Raw genomic sequence first — 10,830 nt, 5'->3', positions numbered from 1 at the left:
TTGAGCAGATGGCCATAAATGGAAAGAGCAACTGGAGAGAGCCGGCGTACCTTAGCGAGAGCGCGGATGATGTGCAACAGGTGTTTCTGCAGTCGCTGCTTTTAAAAACCTTTGCAAGGGTGAGGAATAGAGAGTTGGCTGTGAATAGGATTGTAGTTTTAATTGACAAGTTGGGGGATTTTTAGTCTTGCTACTGTCTTCAAGTTGCTGTGATCTGTGCTGTAGCAAACTTAAATGCGCTCTCTTGAAGTAGCTTTAAACTATTTTTGATTAATTACTTAGTTTTCATAACCTTTCAGAACTTGAAAAAAAGATGTATTTTTACCTTCTTCCCTTAGTTATCGCTTAAGAAACCCCACCTACATACTGATTGTTATGCTTTGTGTTTTGTTTTTTAACAGCCAAGCCTGCTAAACCCAACATGCAGATATTTTTAGTATCAGAAAATGAAACTAGATATATCTGTTTTGCACACTACTCTTGTATTTTTTTATATAGATATATATTTATTTATCCAAATGCACTGAAAATCTGAAGGTGACCTTTAGATTTTAATAGTTGGAGATGGTACTACTTCTCTGCTCTGCTCTGTTAGTTTTTAACCATCCTCATTACAAGCTGTTTTATTCTGGTTAACTTGAAGGCAGAAGACAATTCCCAGAAGTCTGCTTCTGTAAGGTCTTGAACACCTCATAGAAATGAGGAGCTTGGTTGTGAACCAGAAATCTAATCTAAGATGTGTTGGTTCTGCTTGTCTTGTGTCTTCCTTAAACGACTCTGCTGACCGGAAGGTATGAAAGTTGTGAAGACACCTGACAATTCTGGGGTGTTCGTGTTTAAGATTAAGTAGTGCAGTTATACAGCAATACACGTGGACATTTATAAGTAATCTGTTCTCATTAACTTTTTTTATCCTTCTACAGTGGAGGCATCAGTTCATGGCAGTAATGTGCACTGCACGGATAAGACAATTGAAGCTGCAGAGGCCTTGCTTCATATGGAGTCTCCTACCTGCCTGAGAGATGCCAGGAGTCCTGGTACGTCAGCCATGGTTTCTGCTCCTTGAGCTGTTTCTCCTTCCACTAATTAGTAAAACAGGCAAATTGGGAAACCTGCTTCTGTGGAGAACTGCGTGCTGTTTAAAACATTTGCTTGCTTATTTCAAAACTACTGATGTGTTCTGAGTTTTTATGTGATTTCACCACCCTGTAACAAGCATAGTTATAGATCAAATGAGGTTGTTGCGTAGAGATCCTTGAGGAGCTACACCTTTAAAATGAAATTTTCTGTCTGAACATTGGGAAACGCTTTTTCACTGCGCGAGTGACTGAGCCCTGGCACAGGTTGCCCAGAGAGGCTGTGGAAGTCTCCATCCTTGGGGATACTCAAAAGCCGTCTGGACATGGTCCTGGGCAACCGATTCTAGGTGGCCCTGCTTGAGCAGGGGGTTGGACCAGGTACCCACCAAAGGTCACTTCTAACCTCAGCCATTCTGTGGGTCTGTGAATTTGACATTTTAAATTGCTGAAATAAAGAGTTATTTTAAGGGAAAAGTGTTTTTATCTGTCTTTATATTTTAGAAAGAGTATGTAAATACACTGTTGCGAAGTGTTATCTGTTTAAAAACCCCAAAACTTAATGTTGATGATTACTTTAACTTGACGTTCCTTCTGAAGTTACTTGATATATGTTGGATGAAATAATGGTCAAACTGAAACTCAAAAGCTACAAAATAGGAAATGGAGACTGGAATAAGGATCAAAGATTAAGCTCTAATTTGTGTCATTTAAAGTTGCGTATAGTTCTGAATCATATTGGTGTAATACTTGTGTATTGACAATACTGGCAAGTGTGCCTGCTTTTGGGAATTGCATTGATTTTCTAGGTTACAGGTTGTCAGAGCACAATGTTGCTGCGCTATTGCATATGCTTTGTTTAATTTCATGTAAGATACATTAAAATAATCAGGTAGAAACTTCATGAGATACTATTTTTTTTTTCTTTCTTCCCTCATAGTGGAAGTTTTTGTCCCTCCTTGTGTGTCAACCCCAGAATTTATCCATGCGGCCATGAGACCTGACGTCATCACAGAAACTGTGGTGGAGGTATCAACAGAGGAATCTGAACCAATGGATGCATCTCCTGTTCCAACTTCCCCTGATATGCATGAACCAATGAAAAAGAAAAAAGGTACGTATGGCTCTTCGTAGGAGCAGTCTCAGAATTTATTTCTTATGTGCACTGCTGCAGATGGTGCAGTTGATACTGGTGGAGATAGGTTAGATGGTCTGATTTCTCTGCTCATAATCAGAGTGATTGGAGTCTGAAATGTGAGTTCTTAGAAAATGAGTCTGCAATGAGAAAAAAGAAAAAAAAGTAGCAAGAGAATGGTCTTTGCCAAACTGTAAAGGAAAATTATATCTTTGTTGTTGTGTTTTTTAAGCACAGTTTAAGAAATGGAGGACAGGTAGAGAGGGATTCAGAGAGGACTTGTGTGGGTAACCATTGGTGTCTGAAATACAGATGTGTTTGGAGAGCGGGTAGACTCGGGGTTCTTTCATTGCTGAAACGATGGGGTGAATACAACTTAGAAAACCATAAATCAGTTTACAAAATGAGTACAAGATTTTCCTGTGAGAGAAGTATCCTATTTATCTGATTGGCGTGTCTTGGAGGAGAAGCTATTCAGAATGGTGTTAAGGTCTAAGCATTCAGCTGCCAAATGAGAGGTTAGCACCTGGTGAGGTTTCTCTCTGGTCTGGTGGTTTTCTTACAGGCATCAATACAATTCACATAACTATAGGAATGTTGTTTTATTAGAGCTTCCAGACATGCTAAGATGTTATTGTAATTTAGGGGAAAAAAAAATGCAAAGTAGTGATAAAGTGATATGTATCTAAGGCCTATGAGTTTTAGATTTTAATAAAAAGACGTACACGTAACAGATAACTGTAACTCTACTGTAAATTACATGAGGAAGAAAATGATGATTAAAGCTTTTCTGTAGCTGTAGTCCTACACTGGGTGTAAACTATTTCTTTATATTCCACTGTCTTTTGGCACAGTCACTGCTGGGCAGATTGTGTTACAGGGCTCTGCTCAGGAAGTTCTGAAATTTTATGAAGGTTATTTTTTAAATTTTTTTTTCCTATTACAGAGTCCAAATCCCTGCTCTTAAGTGTGTGAGGTCATTCAGCCATAGTTACAGAGCCATAATTTTGGTGTTCATAATTAATGCCTTTTGAAATTCAGTGTTTAATGAAGAACATTGTTCATCAGCAAAAATTAACGCTCTTGTGCCTGAGGCGGGAGAGTTAATCGTTTCTGCTTGCCTTTAACTGAAGGCAGAAGCATGGACTGTTGACAGCCTGCTGCCGTGGGGTATGATCCTCTCCCCTGCTCGGGCCTGTTTACCTTGAGTAAAAGGGTCACTGAAGTGTGAAAGGATGAAGAAGCCGCAGGTCTTGCTGGGAGAGGATTTCCCTGGCACCACAGGAAGGTAGGCAGCTCTAAGCCTGCTGAGGACTCCCCTCCTAAGCCTCCTGGCAGGACAGGCGGAGGGTAGGAGGGTAGGAGGAGGCGTGTGGGAGCCCTGCCAGACGGCAGCAAGCCCGGGCGGGGTGGCAGGCAGCTGGGAGCTGTGGTGCAGGTAGGCTTCCAGCACCGCCTGGAGCTGTCCTGCATCACTGAGGATGCGGGTGCCCTTTGTAGCCCTCTTAATGCTCTGCCGTAGGTGAATCCCGTGCGGCATCACTCACATGCCGAGTGGAAGCTGTTATCTGTAGCTTTTAATGGACAGGTGCAAGGTGGAAATGGATGTTTACGCTTTCAGTAGTAAAATTTCTTAGGAAAACTGATGATTTGATCAACAGCCATCCTAGAATACCAAAAACAAAGCAGAAGAAGAAATAATACATTTCAGACTTAAACAGACACTGGACTAAAAGAATGCAAATAAATTTTTAAAGTTTTACTTTATTCATTTGGTGCTTACCTCACCTGCCATTGACTTGTCTGATACTGAGTTAAGTCTGCCTGTGAAATAAATAACCAAATGATGAATTAAACTGGATGTGCAGTAGTAGTAATCTAAGAATTTAAGTTTATTGATACCTGTAGCAAGGAAATGCCGGGGGGGAAAATGCACGAACTGCTTCTTTCAGCAAAGACAAACGATAAAATATTTTTATTCTGCGTATGATTAATACTTTTTCCCCCCCATGTTTTTTGTGCAGCTGGCCGTAAACCGAAGACCCAACAATCCGCTATATCTGATGGGTCTCCAGATCTAGGTATAAAGAAGAAACCTAGAGAAGGCAAAGGTATATTTTTCCATTTATCGAGTCTTTAAAATTGTGCAGTGTATATGTATTGTATCTGTCACAGGAAATACATAGATCTTTAAAAATTTGGTGGATGTGTTTGTACTGACTTCGTTAGAGTTTCAATGTTATTTGATGCCTTCAAATTTGTTTGTAGAAGATCTAGCACAAAGATGTGTGGAACTGCTCTAGAAGTGCCTGTAATACACTCTGCAGTTAATAGGCTTTCTGGTTTTTCATTTGCTTTGCTTTGCGTTTATTGACTCATGCTCTCTTTTGTGTTGTGTGTTAACTTACTGCTAGACACATAATTTGCTAGGCTACTGATGAAAGGCTTGTTCTCAAATAGAAGCAGCTTATGGGCATTTGTAACGGTGATGGTTGAAAATACGTTTTCTTAGTTGATTTACAAACTTCAGTGGGAGTATGTTGCTGGACTAATAGATTCAGTTTGGCTTAAGGGGAAAAACAAATGATGGTGTGTTTCTTTACTAGTTGAGTGAGGGATTTTGCGCAGGAGAGTCATACGTTCCTAGTGTTTCTCCTGATAAATAGTGGGTCCTCTCTTGGACTCCATGCCGCTGCTATTTGCCCAGCAGGGAGACAGACTAGGGCATCTGCTCACAGGTTACCTCTGAGTTGGCATAAGTGAATGTATCAGTTCTTCCCCTGGTTATAGGTGAAAAATGGGGATCTCTTCCCTACTTGCTGCACTGAAAGTTGTTTAGAGATGTTGTTATGGCTAAGAGGAGCAAAGTTTAGTGACTTTCAGTGGCAGCATACTAGCTGAAAGAGCGTGCAGTGGTCAGCTCCACTATTATTTTGGGATTTGTTTGAAAGCAAGATCTCTGCTGTTTACATAATTCCTTATCTGGGTACAGCTCCTGAGTCGTCACCTTCATCAGTAGGGCAAGGAAGAATGGGACTGATGGTGTGCAGATGTTAGCTCATGAGAACCAGTGCAAACAGTCATTAGACTTCCCTGCAGTGGCCACTGTTGCTGTCTTCAGATTTGGGTGTAGCAGTGGACATCAGTGAAGATCACAAATTTTGCATCTGGTGTAATTAAAAGTACATCTTATTTAACTTTTTTTTTGAATATTCCTAAAGGCTTCTTAGCTTGCTTTCTAATTCTGATTACACTATTAGAGCTTTCGATTAACTGAATAGCACTCATAAAGTGTCCCAGTTCCTAGTTTGCGGCACAAATAGCTTTGAGAAAGGAGACCTGTATTTCTGACTCTTCTAGTTTTGAACTGTACTGGTGATTTCACTCTATAGCTGTTTGTTCTATGAAATGGGTGATGTTACAGTTTGGGCTTGGTGGGTTTTTTGTGTTTTTTTGTTTGCTTGTTTGTTTTTTAAATTTCTGTGGACCCTCATAATAATCTGCTTAGATCTCTTGTTCTTACAAGGTATCTCATTCCATATTTTACACTACAACTGGCATAAGATACATATTTTTTATTTCTTAATGTAGGCTAACTTGATGTCCTGCAAAATATTTTGTTACTGGATTTATTTTTTGTTATTTATTTTAAAAAGTACTTGCAAATATAGGCTATTTTACATGCAGTGTGTTTTTGGAAAACCAGGAATTATTCCTAGAGCTGTCAGCAGAGTTAAGTCACGGAGGAGGAGGACAGCTGGTTGTGCACATTTGGAAAGGGGATCGCTTGTTGCCCATGTAGGTACTCCTTCCTTTGTGCATTCCTGATACTTTCTGATGCAAAGTGAAGCAGCTGTAAATCTGATTGAGTTGTGCCCTTCAGTTTATTATACAGGAGGAACTGGAGACTTCTTAGTATTTTTTCTTAAAGTGAGATAGTAGTATTTTTTTGTCCTCACATAGTGGATTGGCAGTTTAGGCATGATTTCTCTTTCCATGTTTTGTTTTTCATTTGCATAAATACTCTTTTTAAAGTATAGGCAGTTGAAGGGAGCAAAACTGGCTTTGAGCCTCTGCACATAGATGCTGGTACCAGTGCAACAGTTCATTGATACACACAATCCCTTGTATCACTCACATACTTTCTGGCCATTAATCCTTGTATTTTGAGACGACAGCTAATGTTCTTAAGTAGCTGGCAGCTGTAATAATTGGATAGCCACAAAAATTTCTTTCATTATGCAAAATCTACTCTGTGTTGAAGTTAAGATAGGTAATAATAATGTCTAGCTCAGTGGTCGCTTACAGTTCTGGGTAGTGTGAGACCTTTCAGGAGTGGAGACAAGAGAGGTGTATGCTGTTAAATAAGGCTTCTGTCTTCCTAGCAAGGTGCAGTGCATGTTTGTCTGCCAGGCTGGACTTATGGATGGTTAAGAGTGACATGAATGTAAACCTGTTCAGATAATATGTTTTACAGCCAGCCATGTCTTTCTCCTTGGAGGTCTGTAAGCTTGGGTTCATAGTATTAGGCAGGTCTGGTTCTAAGGAGAAAGGGTTTAAAAATGATTCAAAATTGTGTTAAACATTTCTAAAATAAGCTTTTTGTGTTAAACGTGTAGCAGCTATAGCTGACACGGTATCCCACCTGAAGTATTGCTGGGTCTTACTAGCAATAGTGGATAGCTTCTCAGTAGTATGGGTATTGCATAGTCCTCCTGTGGGAAAAAAGTTGTTATTTAGGTCAGTACAGAATATGAGGGAAAAGAAGAAAACTGCTGAGTCAGCAGCACTATTCCTGCAGAAAAATTAGGCATTGTCAGGAATGGTTTCTCTTGAAGTTCCTGCTTACATCCTAATACTGAAGCCCGCTTACATTTTTGCAAAGAATCTGTTGCAGACCTACAGCAGTTGATGGTGGACGCAGAAATTCCATTTCCGAGGAGCTAAGGAAAGAAAAAGAGGAATTAATTCCCTAAATTAATTCTCTGAAATCCTGGTTTTGGAATTCCTGAGTTCTCTTGGTGACTCTTTCCTCATATAGGTCCTATTCACATGTCTCTGAAATCCAGTGAAAGCTGGATTTTGGTAGCTCTTGAGTCAGTACTTGCTGTTTGTTGGAGCATGTGGTAAAGTACATTTATTCTCTGTCTATGAGGTGGTCTTCCAGAAGATTGAAACTATAATTTTTTTTACCCTTTGAGGTTTTCCAAAGATAGCTAACTTCTTGGAGTCTGCAACAGTGGTCTTTAACCTGCCTTAGTGTATTTTAATTGTCTTCAGCATGGCATAATAAGCGCTATGCTGGGCCACTAAATTTCAGGAATTAATGACTGTTTTTCGCACAAAAAATATATTAATATATTTTTGTTTGGCCCATGTCACCCTCTGGAAGCGTGATCAAGTAAAGAATTACAATCAACGTTCTGAGATTATTATTCTTGTAGCTCTGTCTTTAGTTCTCCCTTCTCAGATAACTTGAGGAGTCTTCTCCAGCTGTACAAATTGGAATGTGATCTGTTGTTTTTTTCCTTCTGCTCCTCTTCCCCTTATCCTAGATGCCGATAGTATAGTCAGAGTGCAGACAACCCCCATGTTAGGTTTTATGCTGTCCTGATAGTCACTGTCGTAAACCCCATCTTGGTGCTCCTCCTGTGGAAATGGTACACCTCTTGAATACCTGAGTACTACATTAAATTCTTCTTCTGTAGGCTGACTTGATTCTATATCCCCCTCATTACAGAAAGGTACGTGGGATTTCTGCCATATGAATACTTGCAGCAAGAAGTTGGACTGGCTTTGCACCCAGAAGGACGTTGGTCACTCGGCAACGTAAATTTGGGAAGGATCAGACACGGGGCTGTCACCAGTCAGTGTCAGAGCCCCAGATCCTGGACAGGAGGTTATATTACAAACTTACCACAGTTGAGATGATTTGTTTTCGAAGGTTGTATGCCTTTGAAAAATTACTTATTTACATCCTCCTGTTCTTCAGTGTCATAAAATGCACTGGCGTTTCCATTCCTTGTTTAAGCAAATACGAGGAGAAGATTCTGAGCTCTTAGCCTGCCTCTGCTGAACAGATGTAGGTTGTAGTGACTTGGAACGCCCTCTTATACTTCTTTTCAAGAACCGGGAACAGGCACTGGGTTGAACAGGCTCCTGTGCTATATAGCAGATCACTTGGATTGGCTCCTTTCAGAATGTAAATATTTATGGAAGCTTTACTAAACTTCACAGAGTGAATGAATATGTGCAGATTACATTACGTACCATCCTCTGTGTAACGTTTGCTTGTAATGCTGATCATTCAGAGTTACCTATATATGGAGAACTTTCTGTTACCTTTAAAAGTGGATTTCTAATATTTAAATGCTTTCTGATTGTAGGAAATACAACATACTTATGGGAGTTTCTTCTGGACCTTCTCCAGGACAAAAATACGTGTCCTCGATACATTAAATGGACTCAGCGAGAGAAGGGAATCTTTAAACTTGTGGACTCAAAAGCTGTTTCCAAACTATGGGGAAAACACAAAAACAAACCTGACATGAACTATGAGACTATGGGAAGAGCTCTGAGGTAAAAACTCTTAAGTTATCTACTGTAATTTTAAATCTGAGTCTTAATTTTACCTATAGAAATATAACAGTTTTGAAATTCTAAAAGCTTTGCCCTCTTGCTGACTTAGCTGTTTAAAAAGCATCAGAGTCTTGCAGTTCCTGTTGCTTTTTTGTTACCAGTTAATTTGCAATTTAATTCCTGGAGTATGTATTTAAAAGGTCAGATTTTTTTTTCAGCTAAATCGTTCAGATGCTTTATCAGTATGCTCTGCCAGCTTCTTTCCGTACCTTCTCACGATGTGGATTTTACTGTCATTACTTCAGTTTTTCTTGTTAGCATGGAATGAGGTTTTCTTTAAAACCTGTCACTATGTTGTTTCCTACTTAATTGTACTTTTCTTGCAGATATTACTATCAAAGAGGAATCCTTGCAAAAGTTGAGGGACAGAGGCTTGTATATCAGTTTAAGGAGATGCCAAAAAATATAGTTGTCATAGATGATGACAAAAGCGAGTCCTGCAATGAAGATTTATCAATGCCTACAGATGAAAAGTCATTGGAGAGAGTGTCTTTATCTGCAGAAAACCTTTTAAAGGCAGCAACCTCTGCACGTGGAGGAAAAAATTCCTCTCAGTTAAGCTGTACCAGAACAGAAAAACCAGTCACCAGAGTTGTGAATATTGCCTCACCAGCGCATGATACGTCGTCGTCTCGTCCCTCAACTACCACTACTACTGTCCCAGCAACGACAGCTCCCAGGTTTGTATTAATGTGGCTTGGGCTTGTCATTTGCTAATGACAAGCAATTTTTTGTTTAGGAAGCTGTCTTTTATTTTTTTGGTTTATGTTCTAAATGTTGGAAGTCGTTTCTGATTCGCAAGCAGCGGTGTAACGTGATAGAATACTCTGAAATTCTAGTTTTTGAGATAGAGCCAACTGTCAATATGCTTGCCCCTGCCCATATTTTAAAATTATTTAGAGAGAGGGATGGAAAAAAAGTGAGACGAACGCTGCTAAATTTCCAGAGTTCTATTGCCAGATGTGCAAAAGGTTTGAGCGGTGTTTTTTAGTGTTGTGGTTTTTGTTTCTCAGTTTGTTTTTTTTTCTCCAAAGAACCAGTTAAAAATCTGTAAATCCTAGATTTGCCTGTCCCTGTTGTCATCTCTAATGGTGCCCTGTGTTTCAGCTTAAACACACACATCTATCTTTATTTTGCAGGACTGTACGTGTGGCAATGCAAGTGCCTGTTGTAATGACCTCTCTGGGACAGAAAATCTCAACCGTGGCAGTGCAGTCAGTAAATGCAGGGTCACCATTAGTAACCAACACAAGTCCAACAACAGCAACAACTCCAAAGGTAGTAATCCAGACAATCCCTACTGTGATGCCAACCTCTGCCGAAAACGGAGACAAAATCACAATGCAGCCTGCCAAAATCATTACGATCCCTGCCACGCAGCTTACACAGTGTCAGTTACAAACAAAAACGGGCCTGTCTGGGTCAGGAAGTATTAACATCGTGGGAACCCCGTTGGCTGTCAGAGCACTAACCCCAGTGTCTATAGCTCATGGGACACCAGTAATGAGACTATCGGTGCCTGCTCAGCAGACGTCTGGCCAGACTCCTCCCAGGGTGATTAGTGCAGTAATAAAAAGTCCAGAAGTTAAATCCGACACAGCGGCTTTAAAACAGGAACGTGAAGTGAAAACACTGCAGCTGGTAAAAGAAGAGAAGCCGGCAGATGGAAGCAAGACTGTGACCCATGTAGTAGTAGTTAGCACGCCCTCAGCTATTGCCCTTCCTGTAACAATGAAAACAGAAGGAATCATAACATGCGAGAAATGAAGAATAGGTTGCTTCCAGCATGGACTTCTAGACTGTTACGGTTTTGAATATACTGACATAATTGGGGGAGGGAAGTGGATGCAATCACCAAGTCGAAAAAGAGAGTTTTGAAATGTTAATAAACATGCATATGTTGAAGACTTACTAGAAAAAAGTTTATTTTCCCGTGTTTCAGTGGGAATCAAATCACATTGATATGCTGACAAAAACTGC

At 40.0% G+C, this 10,830-nt stretch overlaps 1 protein-coding gene across 1 annotated transcript; it reads left to right on the top strand.

Annotated features, from left to right (window-relative positions):
• Positions 1 to 923: 923 nt before the first annotated feature.
• On the top strand, positions 924 to 10,617 carry ELF2 (E74-like factor 2 (ets domain transcription factor); the record flags this gene model as incomplete). Its single annotated transcript, XM_009699482.1, has 6 exons — positions 924 to 1,037; positions 2,017 to 2,190; positions 4,236 to 4,322; positions 8,598 to 8,790; positions 9,177 to 9,530; positions 9,990 to 10,617. Coding segments are annotated over 6 exons (1,550 nt in total), but the record flags the coding sequence as incomplete, so codon positions are not given.
• Positions 10,618 to 10,830: the final 213 nt, after the last annotated feature.

Source organism: Cariama cristata, unplaced genomic scaffold (genome assembly GCF_000690535.1).
Source record: "Cariama cristata isolate BGI_N322 unplaced genomic scaffold, ASM69053v1 scaffold8354, whole genome shotgun sequence".
Taxonomy (NCBI): Eukaryota; Metazoa; Chordata; class Aves; order Cariamiformes; family Cariamidae; genus Cariama; species Cariama cristata.
Note: the sequence above shows the minus strand (reverse complement) of the source record. Positions and strands in the feature narration are given on the sequence as shown.